The sequence below is a fragment of the Enoplosus armatus genome, chromosome 3 (genome assembly GCF_043641665.1).
Source record: "Enoplosus armatus isolate fEnoArm2 chromosome 3, fEnoArm2.hap1, whole genome shotgun sequence".
NCBI classification, from domain to species: domain Eukaryota; kingdom Metazoa; phylum Chordata; class Actinopteri; order Centrarchiformes; family Enoplosidae; genus Enoplosus; species Enoplosus armatus.
Window position 1 is genome coordinate 15,068,746 of NC_092182.1, and position 22,967 is coordinate 15,091,712.

General features: G+C 39.1%; 2 protein-coding genes across 2 annotated transcripts; one reads left to right on the forward strand and one right to left on the reverse strand.

The window, feature by feature from the left end:
* The first annotated feature begins 1,373 nt into the window (after positions 1–1,373).
* On the forward strand, positions 1,374–2,929 carry LOC139282600 (green-sensitive opsin-like). Its single transcript, XM_070902387.1, has 5 exons — positions 1,374–1,758; positions 1,866–2,034; positions 2,217–2,382; positions 2,485–2,724; positions 2,831–2,929. Exons 1-5 carry the CDS (start codon positions 1,374–1,376, stop codon positions 2,927–2,929), a joined length of 1,059 nt encoding a protein of 352 aa, XP_070758488.1.
* A 6,151-nt stretch (positions 2,930–9,080) lies between these two features.
* Positions 9,081–13,258, reverse strand: synprb (synaptoporin b). Its single transcript, XM_070902879.1, has 5 exons — positions 13,235–13,258; positions 12,488–12,612; positions 9,892–10,090; positions 9,542–9,733; positions 9,081–9,458 (listed from the first exon to the last, which is right to left on the reverse strand). Exons 1-5 carry the CDS (start codon positions 13,256–13,258, stop codon positions 9,081–9,083), a joined length of 918 nt encoding a protein of 305 aa, XP_070758980.1.
* Between the last annotated feature and the right edge of the window lie 9,709 nt (positions 13,259–22,967).

A 22,967-nucleotide genomic window follows, 5' to 3' on the forward strand; every position in this document is an offset into this window, starting at 1 on the left:
TTTTGTTTTGCTCATTTTACTCTCACAGGAGCTGAACTGCATTGTCACTCACATTGTCACCACATCATCATTACAGTCTTGGTTGCAGTTCAGCACTTAAACATACAGATGAAATTACTCTTGGCTTTTTATAAACGGGGACCTCTACAGCTACTGAAATATTGAAACAAGTGAGGCTCAAGGCACACACACACACACACACACACACACACACACACACACTGGCAAGTTTCTCCACTTATTTTCCATTTGATAATAAGATGTCCTGAATTGGAACTTACCCAATTTCCCAGCTTTTGTCGTGGTGTCCCAGCAGAGCATCCCAATCCTGATCTCCAAAGTTAGACTGAACATACATTTTGTTTTTGTCTGAAAATAACAATTTAAAAGTCAGTAACTTCTGTTGCTGCGCAGAGGACAGTCTGTTTGACACGATGTCAGGGGTAATGAGCAGAGAGAGGCTTCTCAGCAGGGTGTGAGTCTGTCAGCTGCTGGATGAATCTGCATCTGCATGCAAGCTGAGATAGTGTGTGTGTGTGTGTATCAATGCATTTTTAGATTTCAATAGTAATCATTACTTAAAAAAGATGAAATCCCTCACTTATTCTTCCCTGCAGTAGGCTACTTAAATATGTAATTAGTTAATTTTAAATTGTAATTATAATAATAATAATAATAATAGATTGTATATTGCTATATATATATAGCACATTTCAAAACCAATGATATGAAATGCTTTACAAGGACATAAAAGCAAGAGAAATGAAGCAAAAGTAAAAAACAATAAAATAACCATTACAGAGCAGAGCAATACATTCTTATCATTAGTACCATCTTAGAGGGATATTGACGATTTTCAGTTATGTTTTAAACTTAATTTCTAATAGACTAATTATTTCTACCAAGATAGTATAATTTCTTTCTATCACTGTGAGAATTTAAACAGACCATAATCAGAGAAAAAGTAATTGTCATATAAGAAAGTGATAGATATTGTAATGAAGCATTTTCTCCTCATTTAAAATAAATGAATATATATATATATATATATATATATTATATCTAATATATAACATATAGATGAAGGAGTCATTTTATAATGTAGAAACAGTAAAGAAGGTTCCTTAGGTCACAGCCCCTCATTACTTTCTTAAAGTCAATTATCAACCTGGATTGAGCTGTCCGCTTCCTTACAATCCTCTTGTAATCTAATCTAACCAATTTGAGGATGAACTCGAGATGGTATAAAACAACACCCAGGACAGCATAAGCTGTCTCTGTGGGGTTGGCTGACACCACTCGTGACTACTGGGTGACTTTGCACTGCCACCACTTTCCATCAGTTGAAGCTCCAGCAAAGTAGGCAACTGAAGATGGCTTGGGAAGGAGGATTCGAGCCCAATGGCACGGAGGGCAAGAACTTCTACATCCCCATGTCCAACAGGACTGGGATTGTTAGAAGTCCTTTTGAATACCAGCAGTATTATCTGGCAGATCCCATCATGTTCAAGCTTCTAGCTTTCTACATGTTCTTCCTGATCTGTACTGGAACTCCCATCAACGGTCTGACATTGTTGGTAACGGCTCAGAACAAGAAGCTCCGGCAACCTCTCAACTACATCCTGGTCAACCTGGCTGTGGCTGGACTGATCATGTGCAGCTTCGGATTCACCATCACTATCACATCTGCTGTTAACGGCTACTTCATTCTCGGTGCCACTGCCTGCGCTGTTGAGGGATTCATGGCCACACTTGGAGGTGAGAAAGAAGAAGGAGTTTTTCTCTTCTGCCTGTCTTCAATGTGTTTCGAGAAACTCTTTGCACAATATGAATTAATGACTTCTCTCCTACCATTCTCTCTGCAGGTGAAGTTGCTCTCTGGTCCCTGGTCGTCCTGGCTGTTGAGAGATACATCGTCGTCTGCAAACCCATGGGAAGCTTCAAGTTCAGTGGAACTCATGCTGCAGCTGGGGTCATTTTCACCTGGATCATGGCTCTCGCATGTGCTGCTCCCCCTCTTTTTGGCTGGTCCAGGTAATTCACACATTACTTTAAATCTTAAACTTTAGTTTAATATGAAATTCTAAGCAAGATTTATATATTTTTAAACCACTCAAACAAACCATTCTTATGTTCTTAGATACAGTAGATACAGTAGAGGGTTGATTTAATTTGATGAATGTCTGCATGAATTGTTCTTCTTAAACCTCACACAGGTACCTTCCTGAGGGCATGCAGTGCTCCTGTGGACCCGACTACTACACTCTGGCCCCAGGCTACAACAATGAATCATACGTCATCTACATGTTTGTCGTCCACTTCTTTGTTCCCGTCTTCCTCATTTTCTTCACTTACGGAAGCCTTGTGCTGACTGTCAAAGCTGTAAGTGAAGTTTTTGTGCATGTTCTTTGCCCCCTGTATCATTAATGTTAACTAATTATAAATTGCCAACGTACAACACGCTGATTATCTTTCTTTCTTCAGGCCGCAGCCCAGCAGCAGGACTCAGCCTCCACCCAGAAAGCAGAGAAGGAAGTGACACGTATGTGCGTCTTGATGGTCTTTGGCTTCCTGGTAGCTTGGACACCATATGCCTCTTTCGCCGGCTGGATCTTCCTGAACAAGGGAGCTTCCTTCACCGCCATGACAGCAGCTATCCCCGCCTTCTTTGCAAAGAGCTCTGCCCTGTATAATCCTGTCATCTATGTGCTGTTTAACAAACAGGTTGGTTCAATGTGTTTTATAATTTCCAGTATTTGCTTTTTCTTCTTTATTGAGTCATGAACCATGTACTCATTGCTGATTTTGTTGTCTTTTCTCTCCTTCCCAGTTCCGTAACTGCATGCTGAGCACTATTGGAATGGGCGGCATGGTGGAGGATGAGACCTCAGTTTCTACCAGCAAGACAGAAGTGTCCTCTGTGTCTTAATCACGATGACATCCTCAAATCTGTGGACATTTTCCTTACTGATTGCTTCCATATTTTAAAAGATCCAGAGGAAAACAAAAGAAAAAAAAGTCTTGAACTTTTGCCAAATGGATTCATGGATTTGATGAATGGACTCTGGACCAAACACTAAGGAATTCTATCTCATCTGTTAATATGTATATGTGAAGAAATGCATTTGCTGTGGAGATTTTCTCGTGCAGCATTTGTGTGTCTGCGTGTGTCAGAGAGCATATGAGTGAGTGAGTGAGCGTGAATGAAACTGTGACTCACTGTACAGAATTTGATAACATAAAAACACCTCAACTCTCAAGTCAAGCTAAACCCTTCTGAAATATGATACTTTCTGCTATGATTAATGTGTGATCACATGAGGAATATTTTCATGTAACTATGTGGCATCATTTTCATGTATTTTATGAAAAAGAAAAAAAAAATCTAGGATGGAGTAGATAATAAATGCATGCATGAAAAGAAATGTACTGGTGTGTTTTTTTAATCTCTGAACTATACATTCTGGTTTGATTACCTGCAGTTTAAATTCACAGATTTGTGATACAGAATATTTTTTTGAGCAATTTGACAAACAATATATGTTATTTGATTAGTTTGATAATCATTATGGTTTTCCCTGTAGCTCAAGTCTCAAAGGGCTTTAAAATCTGTACAACATGTGACATCCACCATCCTTAGACCTTCGAACTGGATAAGAAAAAAGAAAGAAAGATCAAAACTTTTTTGACAGGGATAAAAGGAAGATCCCTCTGCAGAAGACATACTACCTTTTGAAATCTAAAAATGTAAAATATTGCATATTTGGGGTCCCCTTCTCATCACATTCTCATCATCTCACTCTCAAGTGGCAAGTGTAACTACTCAAAAGCTGTCGAGTCGCAGTCTGTCAGTCAATGATACACTATTGAGCAGACATGGATATATAATCCCGCTGTAATCCCTCATTGTAGTCTTTGTGAATCCTCTTAAGCGATCATAAGAGCAGAGGGCATCTAGGGACGGCTGCTCAACCAGCAGGTCGTGTTAAATATACAGCAATTGTTTTACAGTAATTGTGACTTTGGGTAACATGAATGCAAGTTTCAAACAATGAGGAATTCCTGATATATGAAAATGGACAAGTCAGAGCATAGGTACGCTGCTGCCTCCACCAAGGACAGACGCAGACTGCAGCGTATCATCCGCTCTGCAGAGAGGGTGATCCGCTGCAACCTCCCATCTCTTCAGGACCTGTACTCCTCCAGGACCCTGAGGAGAGCAGGGAAGATCGCTGCTGACCCCTCCCACCCCGGACACCATCTGTTCGACCCCCTCCCCTCAGGAGGCTGCGGTCCATCAGGACCAAAACCTCCCGCCACAAAAACAGTTTCTTCCCCTCTGCAGTCAACCTGACAAACTCTCACTGACCCCCCCCCACCTCCCCGAACACAAACACAAGTTATACGTTATATTAACGTACATCACCCCTGTCCCCCCTGCGTTACATTAACGCACCCACCCCCTACTGGACACTTTATCTGGACACTTTACTTTATTCTGGTCACTGCACTGTTTGTTATTTATCTTATTTTTGTTTTTATTCTTATTTTACCTTTTATATTCTACTTATTTGTTATCGAAACAATAGCACCTTCAGACCACGGCAAATTCCTTGTAATGTATGTTACTTGGCAATAAACAGTTTCTGATTCTGATTCTGATTCTGAGGTAACATAGGCAACATAAAAAAGAATATAAGCATGAGCAAAATGCCGAAACTGAATCAATGAATCCCAACATACTGTATATTCAACATACCACACAGCAACACAATCAGTAATGACAGTAATGGCATGACAATGAAGTGGGTTTACGAAAGATAAAAACAGAGAAAGGAACAAAAAAGAAAAAAGAGAATGAAAATAATAAGTAGTTATAAAAAAAACTTTGTACACACAAACCTGACTAAATTGATGTTGTAGGCAATGATAATGATGCATTTCTTACATCCTAAGTGTCTGCAAATTAATGTGACAGTCATTTAGAAAAGTCACTAAAACACAGAATTATCCATGTGAATTTAAGTGTTATACCCACAGGTCGACAATTAGTATAATGCCTTTTGGTGAGGGTATGATTTTACATTTCTTTCAGAGTACAGGTTCCTCACCTTTTGAAAACATGACATATTTAGATGAACAGAACCTCTAGATATCACAGATAATAATGATGATACAGTCTTGCTCTAGATCACAGCCCAGCTGCAACTGTAGTGAACGTTACAAGGAGATGATGAGCCACGACGTGAGCAACGACACGCGTCTGACAGAGTCTGACAGAGTACTTCACAAAAGAATAAATGTTAAGTTGACATCATCTGAAGTCGTCTAATAATAATAACTAGCTGTTTCATATGGCTTGGTAATAAACACGCCTCCACAGACCACATACGTTTGAGAATTATGTGTGTTGTTAAAATGAAATTAATGAAATAAAAACTCCCACTTGCTGTTGAACAAAGTGAAGACGAGAGACTCATGTGGCTACAGTTTGATAGAAAGACATGATTAACACAATTTATCATGTTGCATCTGCTGTGCGAACCCTGCAGAACATAGACAAACTCATGCATGCTGTATTTCTGGTATGCTGCTATACCACCCCCTTGAGGCCAGTGTCATTACTTTAACCTTAACATACCATCTGCAGAGCAGCATGCCATACTATGTGGTTTGGAGACTGTAAGCAGACATACATTTTGAAAGCGGAAAGTTACACATCATTTCTGCTCTGCTGGAATATGGCAGGTGTGTAAGACAACAAAAGCTTAATGAACTAGATTTTTAAAAAATCATTTAAAACAAGCTGAATCCTCTGTTGGACAGCTTTCAAGCGATGAGACAGGCAGATGATGCCCCCTGCAGGTGTCAATGCTCCACAGTAAAAGTCATGGTTGCTTCGTGTTCTGCTGCTGGGAAATACAGACATAACCAACCATAGACGTTACACACCAGTAACATGTTACAGCTCACAGGGGATTAATTACATATAAATACACCCTTCTCCCGTACCCGATAGGCCCTCTATCCCATGATGTAGCCCTTTATTTCCTGCTGATAACCTGATCCTAATTGTCATGCTGTGGGTACATACACTGTAATTTTCTTCAAAGAGAAGCTCTGGACACCTGCATGTGCTTAGTGTCTCTGTCAGGGGGCAGGCAGAGACGAGCATCGCCTCTCTTTGTTCTAATTGCTCGGATCAGAGAGGAGGAGCTGCATACAGAGGTCTTAATAACAAACTTGGGGGATGCACTGGATGTATTTCCAGGCTCCTGTTCACTGTGAGGAGGAGATGATAAACTTCCATGATACTGATGAGACAAAGTATGAGCTCTATGATATTTTCACATTATTGTCCCTATTCTGGTTTTGGTTGTTGGGGACACAATAAGTACAATAATGTTAAAAAGAAGGTAAAATTATGGCCTTTGGGAACTTTGCAAACGTAAGCTCACCGTACTGGTAAACAAACATGGGCCACAGTGGAATAAAATGAACACTTGATGTCATCCTTTCAGTAATGTCAAATAAACTGAACTAAAATATTCAGCAATATTAATGGTTCCAGTGTCAGGCATGAGATTTCAAGCTGCGTTGAAAAATGAAAAAATCATATTAGTATTATTATAGTCTTATTATTACAGATTTAGAAAATCACGCAACTATCTGATATCAGCTTGCTAAAACAGCAGGTGATGTTAAGAATAAAACTAATCTACTCTCACTTTTCAAGTCAAGTAAATTGTACTTATATTGAAGTACGTACGTTTAGAAGGAAAACGAAGGGAAACAATCTTTAACGGGGAGAAAGCTCAGGAAGTGTAACAGAGGACAGTGCAATATGTCATGTATTGTAGAGAGAGGTGGCAACGTTTGGCAAAACCTGGTGATGAATGTGTCCAAGTGCGTTCCCATAAAATTGTTTGTGCTTTTCATAGAATGAGAACTGTTTGTCAAACATCAGAAAGTTTATTGACAATCTTTGTCACTAAGGATCATGAATAAAAAGTATTTGCTTTGCCTGTGGTGGCTGGAACCTGCTGACTTTTAACACAACAAATAAAGTGGCCACCACTTTTCATTCAAAACTGAAATTATCAACATAACATCCTTAATTGACGTGTAAGTAATTGAATTTAATAGCAGTACTTATACTTTACTGATGAGATCAAACACATTTCAAACTCTCCAGGTTGTGTGATGGTTGGAGGGGTAAGAGGTTTAGTTAGTATTATGTTAACTGTCTTAGACAGGATGAAACAGACACCCCGAGGGATTATCCCTCTGGCCTTTGCAGTGGAGATAATCCTGGTACACAGTGTGAAACATGCTTTAGTGTCTACGCCGGTGTCTCCATGAGAGTCAATATTCATTACTGATTCCTTATATTGGTTTTCCACATTTCTTTTTCAGTATTTCCTCCCTTTTTGTCTCCTCTGCTCTGTTCCCTTTTCCATGGAAATGAAGAGGCTGAAAAACCATGGTAACAACATCTCCGTAGTGGATACGCTCTCTTTGATATCAGTGAAGAAGTCTGCAGAGCAACACTTCAGACACACTTCAAGTAAAACAACAAACTAAATTTAATATCTGACATGAACTCAGTATCTCCATCAGCACACATTCAAGTTACTGCACACAATTTTAACTGTCTCTTCTGAATTATATCAACATTATTTTCATTTGTGACATTTTTTAATGACCAGCACTGTGACAATAAAGGTATAAGAGTAAGATTATGAGTAACGTGAGCACTTCAACATATTCCACAAATTATGTATCTTAGTTTGTTTAGTATGCAACATATTGTTTTACTCAGCTTTGACAACGTTATAATAAAATGTGAATATGCATGTATTTACACACACAATCATTTTAAAAGCATGTTTAAAGTTCCACTGAAACAACATTCACTATCCATTTGAAATCAATATGGGACAAACATAGACACCGGAGTGCCACATTGATTATAATATCAGGGAATCCATCAGTAGTGACAAAGGGAATAAATGATACAATCAAACATTGAATATTTATAGAGAGAACTATAATAGCACATCGGTTAGATATATATCTGAACCGTAACTGAACATGTTTTCCATCAAACCTACTGTATAGTATAGGCCAAAATGTGTAATGTCATGTATAACACTTTTGACAAAAAAATGAAAAAAGAAAAAAACTTTTACATTTACAAGAAAAAAAACACACATAATAAATCAAGAGAAGTTAGTTCAATATCAACAGTCCTAACAACACGCTAAAACAACTCGATCACTTCTCATTTATTCTTTGAAGTTTTATTTTTATGGCTTTCTGCAGATCTGGAGTTAAAAAGAGAAACCCATTGTCAAAGATTATTTTAAATAATCCAATAAATAATAAAGTCACACAGCAAAATAACATCTCGAGTTCTCCAAAACAACACTTCTGAGCTCAAAAACTATTTGCTTGTAAAATCTTCAATCTCCTCCATCATGTAGTTAATGGATGCTTGTAGATACTTTGTATTGCACTGTACTTTTAGTAAATGTAATCTCTAAATCTATATATGGGACATGTAACATGGTTATAAGCTACCTGAGCTGAAGTTATATTATAGGCTGTTTTTTAGGCTGCTTGTGTTAAAGGTACACTGCAAGAAGGTCAGCACTCTCCAGCTTCATATTGTTTGTTTTTATGCTACAACCACCGTGTTCCCATTGTTTCTGGTTGTTTTATGTTATGTGAGGATTCAATGGCTGGGACATCATGTCTGATGGCATAGCTGTGGTGGAGTGACACCAACCATACAAGGTGCTCCAAAAGGTGACCACAAATATTCCATCATATTTTTCGCTGTTTAAATTACATTGACCTGATTTCTGAGACGTGCAGAGGAAAAAGCCCACAGAAATACCTGCTTATTGCCAAAGGTTAGCTTGATAAATAAATAAAAACAAACAAATAAAAAGAAATAATAATAATTACTTCAAATTTCTTCATTTCAAGGTACAACTTGTATCATCAGGGAATTGAAAATACATTGAAAATGTTTATGCCAATAACACGTTTCCAACTAGTTCATCATTATACCATCACATCTCATTGACAAATATCTTCGGCCCTTGGAAAGCCGCCTTGTTCTCACTGTCATAAATGACCGGTTTTCCGAGATATGCGTGCGGTAAGCTCAAGCTTACTTGTGGCTGATTGAAGCTACCTTGTCTGTGGACCTGCTGACCAAAATCCCCCTTCGACTGGTTGAAACTGTCTTGTCTGGAGGGCTGTGGACCAAAACTCTCCTCTGGCTGGTCGAAGCTGCTCTCATTGTAGAGCCGCTGTCGCATTTCGCTGGCACGTTTCCCAGAAGCACTCCTGGTTGGATATCTCTGACCTGTCTTGTACCAGCCTGTCTCTTTAAAGACAAACCAGATATTTCCAACCCAGAGGACGACGTTTACAAAACCAAAAACCTGGAGATAGAAGAAGGGACAGAAGTTAATGGCTTGTTTCATCCACTTTTGAGTTGCAGGTCATTTGTGGGCTGAATACCTACCGCAGATGTATTAAGACGTGACCAGAGAGGCTCCTGGGTAGCTGTACATTTGTTCTCCTGAGCTCTGCAGGCTGAGATGAGCAGAAGCACCTGTGTTGGGTTTGTGGCCGTCTTGATGTCAGAAAGAGTTTTGGCCCAACAACAACTGCTGACCAGCCACATGAAGGAGAAGATGATTGTAACAACAAAATCCTGCTCAGGACAAAAGAGTAGAAGGGAGACATGAAGGGACGCAAAGAGTCACACAGTCAATTGAATGTGTTTCATGTCATACGAAAACAAACATTATCACACTGTAACTCCTGCTAGGACATTAGAGGAGTGTTTGTTGAAGGTATGAACTCACTGACCACGAGCGGGCCTCTGTTGTTCTTCAGGTACTTGTTCTGGTAGAAGACATAGACAACGGTTGCCAGCAGAGAGTACAGGAAAGCAGAAACACCCACAGTCAGGAAGAACTGAGCAGCTGAGGAAAAGTCTCCATCCAGGAAAATAATCTCTTCTCTCTTTGCCTCACACAAGGGAGCCTTGAAATGCACTTCTTGTAATCTACGAGATAGAGAGAGGAGGTTGGTAGTGAATCTGGAAAAAAATACAGGTTGTTATAAAACTGACATGTGAGAAGATTCAGCCTGTAGGAAACATTTAGCTGCCTATTGTTCACTGGCACTTTGAGAGCACTTTCATTAGCAAACGCGTGGCTAAAAAAAGGAAGGTTCAAGCTCAATAAACATTAACGCACCGCTGAGAAACCTTGTGGTACTTTATTGAAAACAAGCCTGCGTGTTTTCTTTCCCATAAGACTTCTGACAATATGCTGTTGCACACAAAGAGACCGATTACACAAGATTTATTAAGGAGCTGCCAGTGAAAAAAACACAATGTGGCTGATGTGACAAAAGGAAGCTATACTGCAACAACATCTGGAATGTGAAACAGTCTCCAAACTCACTTTCACACAGTGGCAAAGGGAGAAGGTGTCACCACGATGGGACCAAGTTCATTTTCTTCCAACACACAATGAGGATTAATCATGACATTCAATGGTATTTTATTTTGTATTTTATTCATTTTTAAAAGTATATATCAATCATGAACAGCTTGCGCATGTGGTGCATGGAGTCTTAAATATTGAGTCTTAAAAATAAAGAACTGACCACAAGAAGTAAGTAGTTAAGCAAAACATTTGCTTTGCTGTCGCTGTTATAGATTAAGGAAAACTATACTTAGATGCAAACTGTATTTAGATGGATCTAAAAATATTTTTCATCAGTCATTGTCTCATTTTGTTATCAAGCTGTGAGCAAAATACACACACACACACACACACACACACACACACACACACACACACACACACACACACACACACACACACACACACCTCTCTTGTCCAGATGTCCAAAATACTGTAATTCAAAACATGAAAACCTCCCTGTAACTTTTCCAGTTCATTACATCAGAAATGAGATAACATTTCAAAAGAAGTGAAATATACTAAAATTCTATCGGAAGCAAAGCTATTTATACATGACGAGAGCGGGCTCCACTGAACTGACACACAGACCCTGTGTCAAGTCAGCTGAACTGTTAATTAGACACTTGGCCATCACTGACGCTGACTCTGAAACATGTTGTTTGGCTGGTGGTCGACCACACTGCTGCACTGCTGCACCACAAGACCAGAGAGTCCACAACCACAACCACATACACACCATTCATCGTCCTAATGAAATGTTAATGGTGGCCAGTCGCTCTCTGAGATATGAAGACATGTGGAAGCCATTCAGTCAAACAAGGAGGTTATTTGGTTTTAGTGAAAGGCAACAAAAATATTATTCAGTCTATTATAATCAAATTCTAACATCCAATGAAATAGAATAATGGTGGAGTGATCTTTTGAAATAGTCAAATGTGATTTTATTGTTGTGAAATTCAACGCATCTTATTTTGGCTTGAGTCGATGAGTAATATCCAACTGAAGTGTATTTTAATTCATGAGTGCATTTGTATATTTCCACCGTGCACCCTGAAACTTAATGATCATCTGCTCTAGCTCTGTATACATGAGAGCTTTCTTCAATAAATAGCAACAAGGCTGACGAATGGACAAATAGAGTCGCTCTTTTCTCATCCTCCAAACATCTCAGTAGTGTTTCTGTAACACAAAGTCAGAGATGGTCTCGAGTACATGCAGGTCTGCAGGGGTCAAAATGAAACGGGGAACAAGACAGAGCCCGTTTTTTTGTTGCTCATCAGCTTATCAGTTACTTCGAGTTGCAGGATGTAGTGCTGTAACATCACAAGAGACCTCATGAGGTTAAGTCCCGACTGATAGGACCCCAGGTACAGTTTTTATCTAATGATGCAGTGGAACATTTTGGACTCGAGGATCTTAAATTGGGCTGGCTTCCTGCTCAGTTGTCCGGCTTCCTGTTCTTTAATTGGGCGAGAGCAGCTCCTGTCTGCTGAGCCTGACAACGTGATGGAGTAGAGCTGTGCAGCTTTCAAATCTTATTTTATTTTTTTTTATGTCTGGCTGACCAGTTTCCTGGAATATGCAGAGATGATCACTGTGGACATGTCTGGTTAGTCTGAAAGCATCTTCACCTTTTCTCAGTTAGTTAGTTTATTCACATCTTAAAATGATATAAAATGATCTAAATCAAAACATGTAAATGTATGTATTATTAATGTATTATGTGCCAGTTAATTGTCAAATATCAAAGTAAATGTCATAGAAACAAATTATATGACAATTTATATTTGTTCCTTATGTATTTATATATATTATCTAATGAGACCAAAGGTCAAAAGTAAAAACAACATGGGAAATTAATGTATATTGAGTTTTCAGTGAATTTGCTCTGTTTCAGATGTTTGGACATTTGAAACAAGAGTCACTTGGTGGATGTATGTAAAAGAAAGCACAAACAAGTACTTTACCTGAACGGATAGCCAAAATTAATGTTGATGCTGAGGTTACTCTGCCTCCTGTCGGCACAGTCCACTTTAACCTGGAGGTGACCATAGTATCCTCCACATGTTGCAAAAGCACAGATGGCAAAAATCTACAAAAACAAAAGAAAGTCATAAAAGGATCACCAGCTGTTGATAATTCATATATATTTTATATCTGATATTCATCCAACATCAGTTGTGTGAGTGCTGCTCACTGCATAATGTAAACACATCAATAAATTACAGGACCAGTTATTGAGATTCATAATTAGTTTGAAAACAAAACCTGAATAATTTAAAGGTCGGAAGACAACTAACAGAGCTGCTCACTGTGTGCTGGAGGGTGGCCACAGCAGCACAGTGAGGCTCAGTTTGAAGATGTAACACACAAGTCTGGACTAATGTGGACTGGACTTACTTGTGCAGAATATTTATATTAAGAATAAGAGATTTACTCTGTGTCAACTACTTTGAATAGGTTTTTCTTTACTTTTAAATAAACATGGCACATGTTGCATCAACAAACTGCACTGATGCCAAACCAGACTGACATTTCATGGAGTTATTTTTCAATCATCAAATCATGAAATGGATCAAAAACATCGAGATCACAGTTGACATTGTAATTCAGAAAATGTAGTGTGCATTATAAATGAATAGAAGCAGAGATCATTAGAATCTAAATCAATAGATAAATGAAGAAATGACAAGACTAAGAGAAATGAAACTTACCGGAGCAAATATAACCATACACATTTAAAAATCACAGATCTCAAGTCTGACTCCTCGCAGTGTCGACAGCTTTTGTCATCAGGTTGAAATGCCACTGATGTAGACAGGAAGAGGAGAGCGACTCTTTGCAGCAGAGGGGAGGGCTGACAGGAGAGATCTTGCCCAGGGAGGAGTCTGAGATTTTCTGTTTCTCTGAACATTTGTTCTCAAACACTGCAGCAAACTGTAAGTGGTTGTTTGTTGTTTACTGTTTATTGTTAGACCATGAGGATGTCGCTCTCAAAATATCTTTTTTTCTAAATAAGGCTCCATCAGAAAAACACGAAACAAATAGAAATATCTGCTGCAGCATTGCGTCACTGTAATGAAAACTCCACATTTAGAGATTTTGAATTATTTAGACAAACTGAAGGATCAGGTGTTCCTTGGGGGACAGAGTAAAATGTTCATACTTACAAGATAATAAGATAGGATGATCTGTTAAAAAAACATTTTATTATCTGATAGAATGCACAGTCAAGAGGCTGAAAACAGGCCTGTCACCATATGATACATGGTTTCACAGGACAGCAACAACTTCAGCACATCTTCATGGACTTAAACTTCAGTAGTGGCTTAATGGAGATGATCATAAACCTTTGAACTTCAATTCAATTCAAAATACTTACTAAACTAGAATAAGAACATTAGAGTAATGCTGTAAAACTCAAGACTGCAGTATCTGGCTCTCTCTAGTTTAACTGTGCCTCATATCTACATCAGCTGCATCACTGAGAACAGACAAAAAACATGCTTGAGACTTAGTCATCACATTAAGGTCTGATGAATAATTAAAATGAAAGTGTTTCAAACTTTGCACAACTTGTGTTGGGATATTATGTAATCAAGGACATGGTTGGTTTTGGGTTGAGGCAAACTGTTTAGGGTCCCTAACATGTCTCTTCTACAAAACAACCCTTAATATTGTGATTGAAATAGTAATTAATCAGTGCTCAACATGATAAAACATTTTTTTTGTACAGCAGATTATGTGCATCTCCATTGTAATCATTGTGGATGATTTAATCACATTTTATTTTCTAACGATTAGGCCATTTGCATCGATATAAAAAGGATTCTGCTGACCTCTTTTGGTGACAAATCTGCATTACAGATTTTATTTTAGGGTTGTGCACATGACTTAATCAGAGATGACTTAATGCCTTTTTGGATGGAGGGGCTCTTAAATCCAAAAATATAATTTGGACAAACATCTCAGGCACACTCTGAGGGTGAACTGATTTCTTGCTTTCAAAACAGCAGCATTATCAAATCTGTTGGCATTTCATACCTTAATATTGCACAACAGTCACAGAAGAAAAGCAATAATCGAGTGAGGACCTGGGGATGGCTTTGGCAACTTCTCCAACTTTCTTTTCTCAGTGTTTTTGTTTTCATTTTCTAGACAGGAGCCTGTGTTGCTATCACCACTCCACTGGATCACACATTATGGTGCTTTAAGATAATAAACATTTTTATAGAGTACAAAGTGCTGTGAGAGACAAAGTAACACACATACTCACTAACATAATGGAGGCAGTAATATAGGATAAAAGCAGTAATTAAATTAACAGGATAAATAGAAGAAGTAAAATAAGTAAAACAATCTAGAATAAAATTAAGTCGAAAAAGATACAAAAAGAAAAGGAGAATATCACATAAATGCCAGTCTACAGTATAAAACACTGGTTTATTGAATAATGTAGTATAATAATAATATTCATTATTTCTATAGCACCTTTCAAAGCACAGTTACAACGTGCTTCACAATAAAACCAGAGCACATTAAAGAAACAAACTAAAAGCCATAAATACAGAACACAACACACAAGACAGTAAAATGAACTGCAATGTTGTGCAGGTCGTACAACATTAAAATCACCAAAAGGCAATTTGAAAGAAGTGGGTTTTTGAAAGATGCTGTGTGTCATCTGGCTCTATTTTAAGTGTGTTATGACTGTTAATCACCAGAAACCTACACGAGTAAAAACAGGTCTGCCCTCAAAAACCTTAGAAATGTATCCATCCATCAAGCAGCTGCAGGTTTGACACTGACAAGACTGCATGTTGGAAATATCTTAATATCATTTATGAATTACTGGGACAAAAATAGGAGTAAATGGGCCACTGGAAACTTAAAGTAGTACAACTACAGGGGTAGCAGCAAACTTAAGATTAAAAACATGAATAACAATGACATTTAAAAAAAAAAAGTCATTAGAAGTGTGTCTTGCAAAGTTATTTAAATAAGAGGAAGTGACTTTGATTGACTAATTCCCTCAGGCTGCCTTTTGATGGCAAAATGACTGATCACATTTTCAGTCTGCACTGAGAAACAGCCAGAAGACGTCCGTGCCAAAGCATCACTTGGCTGCTTTTTGGTTCACATGAGGTGAAAGGATTTGAAAGGTAGCAAGATGCCAGAATGTGTGTGTGAGTGATAGATACCCAACGCTGGAGAGTAAAGACAGAAGTCACGAGGAGTATTTTAAAACCCAATTTTGTACAAGCTGGAGGCTGACAGGAACATTAAACTGGGGTAAAAATAGAGGTTGATGCAGCAGTCTAGATGAGAACAGATGAAGACATGAAAACCTCTCTGTACAATTTGGTTAAAGACAAGAATAGTTTGGGATTTTTTTTTTGTAATTCTCAGCTGAGAGAGACAGGACAAAAACAGCTCCATTTGCAGCTATATAACTAATGTTAGTTTTCAAATGTCCATCCAATGTCCTTTTTTGAATGAGGCTAGTGGAGCTGTGGAGATGCATGCATGTTGACCCATATTCAAATACTCTTTCATATTTAGGATTTTCTTCCTATCGTCAATAACTGGGTTATTATATAGTAAAAAGATAGATCCTCGAGATCATCAGGTTTTGACAGTTTATTCCCATAACAGCCTTCATGCTTTCAACCTTTCTACGTTCTTTTTTGCTATATTATACTCCAATCTATTATGTGTAGTTCATTTTGGCACCTTCATATCTACTGATGGGCTGCATTATTAGGTTGATTTGTGTCAATGACTTGTAGAGGAGCCCCTGTGTCAAAATCTAGTTTTAAGAATCATTTTAGTTTATAGTGGGCTCTCATGGTACACAGTACATATATGCGGTACGTTGGAGGTCAGAGCCCCCAACAGGTTAATCCAGCCATGTTTGTGATTACTAAACTAATCACTGTAAGAACAATAGGAAGTACAATTTATATGGTTCTTACGCTGATATTCTGTTTCTTCCTGGAATGGGAGACAATGTAACTTAATTGACAGTCTATACCTTTGTGAATCCACTTTTCTTCACTCATAGCATTTATTTTCCAATTAAATTTTACTTGTCCGTCTCGGATTACAAAAGAAGAGACTGGAGATAAATGATCCTGTAGCTTGTAGATTGACTCCTCTAGATTGTTTGTGGTGTTTCATCAAGTAACTCTTTAAATAAGAGAGAAAACTGTGATGTTTATTTGCTGTGTAGTTTTTCTAATCTGCTTCCAACTGAGACTATTCTTATAGCGATGTAGTCAAATATTCACTTTGTGTGTAGCCTTGCTTATTTCATGACTTTAACTGCTTTTTGATTATTCAGCCAACAGGGGGCAGTACTTAGCTTTGCCAATTGAGAGGAAAATCTCTGAAACTGCAGTGATGAGCTCTTCTTACTTTCTCACTGCATTTGATCTTTCTTCTCTCTCCAAAAACCCAGTGGACGTTTGTTTCTGCTGTATGTACAATAAGCTAAATACATCTCACCTCATCTACTGTTGAGTGCACTGATTGGATGAATCATATATTCCAGTTGAAGAGAGGATTGCGCTGGTCCGACAGCTGTGGGGTTTTTATTTTCATCATGTTGAAGTGGTGAGGCTCCAGCCTCTCGCTGCATTATTAATGAATCTTTTTCTGGCATCATCTCCCCTCTCTGCCCTGAAAACTGTGGGAGGAAGAGATGAGCATAAATCTGGTGGTTTTCATGAGGCCTCACCTATCCTGAGCAAAGACACAGTAAAGAAATGTGCTGCCCAACGAGTTGTAATGTTTTTGTTTTCTTTTCTTCCAGAGGACCACCTTTGGCCCGGGGCTACTCTAAGCAAAGATACAAGTCCACTTGAAATCGTATGTTTGTTTAAAAAATGGATCATTCCAGTGTAGCCTGAAATCTGAAATAAACCATAAACTGTGCAAATAATCTACAAAAGTGAACAAATGGAGTTCATTTTATCTACTGTATGTCCATCTGTTAAATAAAAATAGGAAGAATATTGTGTAAGTAAAGAAAATAGCGCCCATTTCTACAAAAAAGGATGTCAAGAAGTAAAACAGATGAAACTAAAGACCAGATGTGTTCCTCTGGACCTGCTGGGATGCCACCTCAAATTCACTGCAAGATTAATGTCACAGAGGGAACATGGGAATATCAGAATTCCCTTTTCTATTTTTGCCTTTGGGGAAAAAAAACATGCGAGACTGTGTTATGTAAAAGGATTTGTACAGATTGCTAATTTCTTCAAAACTGTCTTCTCCTTTTCCCCTTAAAGCCAATTACAGCCCATCTCTGTTTTTAAATTGTTAAGCAATGCACTCCTCTGCAACCCATACATCCAGTCCCTTTCACATAAATAAACATCTGTTACAACGCGTATCTTAAAAAGCCCATCACCCAGGATGTAAACACGTTCCTGGTGAAAATATCAAGTGTCATCATACAGTATTTGCTGGGTGTGAAGTCTTCTCTGAGACAGCTATAGTAGCTGCAACGCTGACACTGACCCTATTCTATCAATCTCACATTAAAAACGCTCCCAGCATTTAAATATTTCAAAGAGCTCCTCAGCTAACTCCAGAGAAGCTCTGAGCCTCTGTGTGTGTGTGTGTGCGTGTGTGTGTGTGTGTGTGTGTGTGTGCGTCACTTTCAGTCTGACAAACGCTTTTTTTAAACTGTTCTTAAAATGCGGTTGAACCCAGAGCTTATGACTGGTGACTAAACACTAAGCTAATGACTGAAAAGAGGATTACAGATCTGAACGATACAAACACACAAGATAAATCTGTTTCTGCATAAATAATCACATGTTTCATCTCTCTCTCTCTAACTTACATGCCGTCACTCTTTAAGGATATATACTGAATAAAATAAACATGCTCTGTATAAACATAGAATGGCAGGAAGACTTGTAAATCAAGAGAACTGAGGCGGGGAAGTCATGAATATATTATCTTGCAGTTATTCAGTGATGTCTGGTGCGTCACTGTGCGCTTTACATATGCTGTCTGTGTCAGCTCTCCAAAGGCACCCACATGACAAGTGTGCAAAAGACACATGCAGGACGACACACACATTAAAGCACAAAACATGACTCCAGTGTACTCTTATTGGTCCTATTTGTGTGATTTGTATGATTTCACATTTTCCATTGACCCCAGTTCCTGTATATTTTGTAGTTTTTAATTGCTTAGAAACAGAATTAGTGTAAAAAAGGGCTGTAAAGATGATACTGGTATCAGGTGTGACGATAAAGTCAGGCGGTTCCCCATAGAGTATGACTACAATTAATAATGTATTTCTAGGGTAGGGTCAAAGGAAGTTCAAATGATTCATCTCATCTCCGCTGATCCTTGTCAAATATCTAGTAAAGTATATCTCAACAAGCAGTCCCTTCACTTTCTCCAGGAACCGATTCAACAGGGAATTTATATCATAGCTGATTTTTTCCTATTACAATTTATCTAACAGATATATTGATATTTATGAATATATCTAAAGTCAAGAAGATGCTTTCAAGTGGTCATGTGACTAAATATCACATGACCTTCTGTTAAAGGGACATTGCCTCAAATTTCATGAACACTGAAGTTCATTCTTGATCTTGGAAACAGCAGTTGAGAAAATAATTTCACCACAAGGTCCGTTTAGTAGCTGTTCTGGAGGTTTCAATCATATGGTATCACATGATCTCCATCAGCAGAGGGCGTTCTCCCAGTTGCTATGGAATTGTAGATATTAAAAAGCACTTTAAATATATTTATATTAACGACTGATCACATACGCTGCTTGTATGTGAAAGGGGTTGTGTGTACTCGTGAGTTTCAGCTCATTGTTTTGTTTTTCCGGATCTCACCTTTATGGTTCAGTTCACTCTCATCAGCATTTAGTAGCTAAAGAGCCAGATATTTCCCTCAGGAGTTGGTGGAAACCAAAACAGACCTGAAAGAGAGTGAATACTCCAAGTGAATGCATGTGAATGTGTTATTGCAGGTTTAACTCACCCATGTTGGCTTATAATTTAAGATACAAAGTTCATTCTTGACTTTGGAAAAAGCAGTTGAGAAAACAATCTCCTGATAGGTCTATTTAGCAGCTGTTCTGGCAAAAATATTAGACGACCTTCATCTTCATCAGAAATGAACTTTGAATGTCAACTGGGTGAACTCATCATCTCCTGATGAAGATTGTGTGATATGATCCAAAGCACCGAAACAGCTACTAACTGGACGTTGTGGTGGGATTGTTTTCTAAACTTCATGAACATTAGTCTGACATGGAAATGTGCCATAAAATGAAGGCAGAAATGTTAAAACACAAACAAACAAAATTCCGCCTGTTGTTTTATGACATCATTTTTTCCACCCTGGTCTCTGTGTTGCCCTGAAGAACATCAACATTTAATGTGTACACACTCAAGTAGAAGTAGAGGAGCGGGGCAGAGAACATCAGTCAATTATTAATGTTTAAAAGGTTTGGAGATTTCCGTTGCTGAGGTTAGTGCTAGACCAAAGGATCTCAGGAGAAGGCTGAAGGGTGTCACTCTACTAACTGGCTCACCCATTAGGAACTGGCAGTGGCCCGTTTAGATCCTAACAAGCTGAGGACTACAGGGAACACAGGCAGACCTCATGCTGAGAATCCACGAGGACAAGCTGTGTGAGTAAAAACCACACAGAGGAACGAATAGATGCCAAGTCAGGGCGACAGGAGATCCACTAGGGCAAAACTGGAGAAGAGGAGTCCTTGAAAGCATGGCTACCTGCAGGGAATTTGCTGGTCAGACGCGCAAAGAACATCTGGAGCAGCAGCTAGTCAGTCCAGCTGTCAGAAACGATTTAATCTCAGAGGTGAAGTAGGCAGAGGCCTGCTTGTCCTCTGTGCATGCTGAGTTCACAGCATGAAGCCTGTCATGAGTGCGCTGGCACTGTAAGTGCCATGATGGAGCAGGAGGTGAACACAATGCAGGGTCAGAGGGGCGACATGAGGGGTAAAAAAAAAGATGATTTTGGAGGGAAAATAACATTGACGCAAAACAAAAAGTAAAAAATCTGAAATGGTTTCCATCATTGAAAAGGACGATTGATTTAATCACTGATGGGCCCAGCGTCAAACTTTTAAGACATAATTATCTTAGTTTATGCTGTGCTCATATAGTACATATCCCTACATTAAGTTGAGTTTAATTAAATTACTTCAAACTAACTGGTTGGTCTCTGGGCTTTCATTAATCTGCCTGTATAGTTTGCTGTGTGCATTGGAGGATGGTAGGTGGGGAGTGTGGTGGAAGAATAAGGGCCCAAAAGAATATTTTGGAACAGGGCCCCCCCCCTAACAGGTTAATCCATCGACAGTGTGGCAGTGAGGAGGCATGCACAATACCGGGATCCTGAAACCGAAGCAGCAAATGGAATCAAACCATCATTCAGTTTATTACTTACACCTCTGCTTTTCCATCAAAATGTCTCAAAATGGATCTTGTTACGATGTTGAGATGGACCAATCAGTGACTAATTGATCTCACCCGTATGTGTAAGTGCAGGCAGGTCAGTGAGCAAAGGTTACCAACCTGAGGGGACACAAGATGAATCAATGGTTAACAAGATAGAAAATAATTTAAAAAGCATGTTTCTGTTATACAACCTATTCAAATGTCAAGAAATAGAAAAAGAACGGCAGCTCCCAATTTATGGACAAAAGCAACCCGTGACAAAGAGTCATAAGCAAACATTGTTATATTCCAACAGGTCATAAGCCAAAAAGGTTGAGAACAACAATAGAAGTAAATGAAAGGAGAGACCAGGGTTAAGATAAATCCAATCAGGAGCAGGACCAGGTGGTCAGACCAGCGCCACAAGCTTAACAAAATCCACACTTTAAAAAATCTCATCAGCAGTGGTGATATAATTATCATCAGATCAGCTCCAGTACTGTATGTGGTTTAGTCTGAATCATTTTCATAGTGTGTCATTATTATGAGCGTTGGGTTTTCAAGGTGATACCCATTAGTGGGGGATTATTGATGTGCTGAGATTTTCTAAACTGTATCCCTGTGGCCTACATGTAATAGTAATAATAATAATAATAATAACATTATATGTGCTCCTCAATCACGTGTTCCACATCAGTGAAAGTGTGCGGTAGTGTCTCTCTTAATTCATCTAGGCCAACAGTGATTTGCCTGGCAGTTTAATTAGGTCAATAAAGCCCCTAAAGGTCAGAAAGTGGTGACCTACAGTCACTGCTGTCATATTGAGTCAGCAAATCAGAATCAAAGCAGTCTCTGCATTTAAACTGTATTTCATGCTGAGTAATATCATCTTTATCTGCCACCTCAGTGTTTTGAATTAGCAATTACTCTACTGTTACTATAAATCTTGTTAAAGCCAAAGCAAAGTCCAGAGTATTTAATATTTTTTGTGTGTTCTCAAGAACAAATTGAGTGAGATTGAGTGAAAAATGTTGCCTCACAAGCAGGTACAGAAATGGAGTATATTGCAAACCATGTGTCATGTAAATGTGGTGTGTTTGTCACTTAGTAGTTTTGTGGGTTTGATTTCGAGTGACCTTCTTCTATTTGGAGGCTGCACTGGAAGGCTTTGAAAGGTCACGTGAGCACGTTATAAAGCATAAAGTGTCACAACACTGTTATATAATATTAATAACCATATACCATAATTCAACCAAGTCGCTTTAAAGTTGCTTTAAAATGCTGTTCATATTGAAGATCAACGCTGTCTGTTGGACGCTTACATTTGGCCAGAAAGTTGAACACCTGAAGATTTACACTCCTGCCTGAATAATAAATCTCTATTTAGTAGATGAAACGCTCGTGTGACTGCAGCGTAATGCAGTTTCCTGACAAGAGATACCAGCACACACACACACACACACACACACACACGCTGCAACAATCAATTTGTCGACCAGGAGCCCGCAGACAGAGAGCGAGCAGCCCGGTCTTTATGGCCACCCCGCCCTTCAGCAACGCGCGGCTCAGGAGCCATTCTGAACATTTCACACCAAACTCATCTGCATCCCGCGTGCACAGCCCCATAAACTGAATAATGTTCCCCATTTCAGTGACAAGATCAGAGAAGTCCCGTGGCAGCCATCTTAGGTGTACCACTGCAGAGCGTTATGATGATGATAAAGGACGAGTACAGGCGCTTCCTTCACTCTCTGCTCTGGTTCTCGGTTCAGGACCACGGCCAGCTCCCCCCCCCCCACCCCCCGCGCGCGCGCCTGCGTCCCCCGCCTGGCAGGCAGGGAGAGGCCATCGCCCGCTTTCTCCTTCCTCTCATCTGTGCACTATAGCCTCCACTAGCCCGGCCCCTCCCCTCCGCTCCCTTCTCACCTCCCCCTCTCACATCCGCAGCGGTGACTGGCCAATAAAATACAGAAAATACGTAAGCATCGACGAGTGCTCG

Bases quoted from the DNA above. Each gene is read 5' to 3' on its own strand.
- synprb (XM_070902879.1), bottom strand. From the start codon at position 13,258: ATGTGTATGGTTATATTTGCTCCG. The intron at 12,613-13,234 runs GTAAGTTTCATT...TTGTTTTTGTAG, and splicing joins GTATGGTTATATTTGCTCCG to ATTTTTGCCATCTGTGCTTT. The intron at 9,459-9,541 runs GTAGGTATTCAG...TTCTATCTCCAG, and splicing joins CACGTCTTAATACATCTGCG to GTTTTTGGTTTTGTAAACGT.
- LOC139282600 (XM_070902387.1), top strand. From the start codon at position 1,374: ATGGCTTGGGAAGGAGGATTCGAGCCCAATGGCACGGAGGGCAAGAAC. The intron at 1,759-1,865 runs GTGAGAAAGAAG...TTCTCTCTGCAG, and splicing joins ATTCATGGCCACACTTGGAG to GTGAAGTTGCTCTCTGGTCC. The intron at 2,035-2,216 runs GTAATTCACACA...AACCTCACACAG, and splicing joins CCTCTTTTTGGCTGGTCCAG to GTACCTTCCTGAGGGCATGC.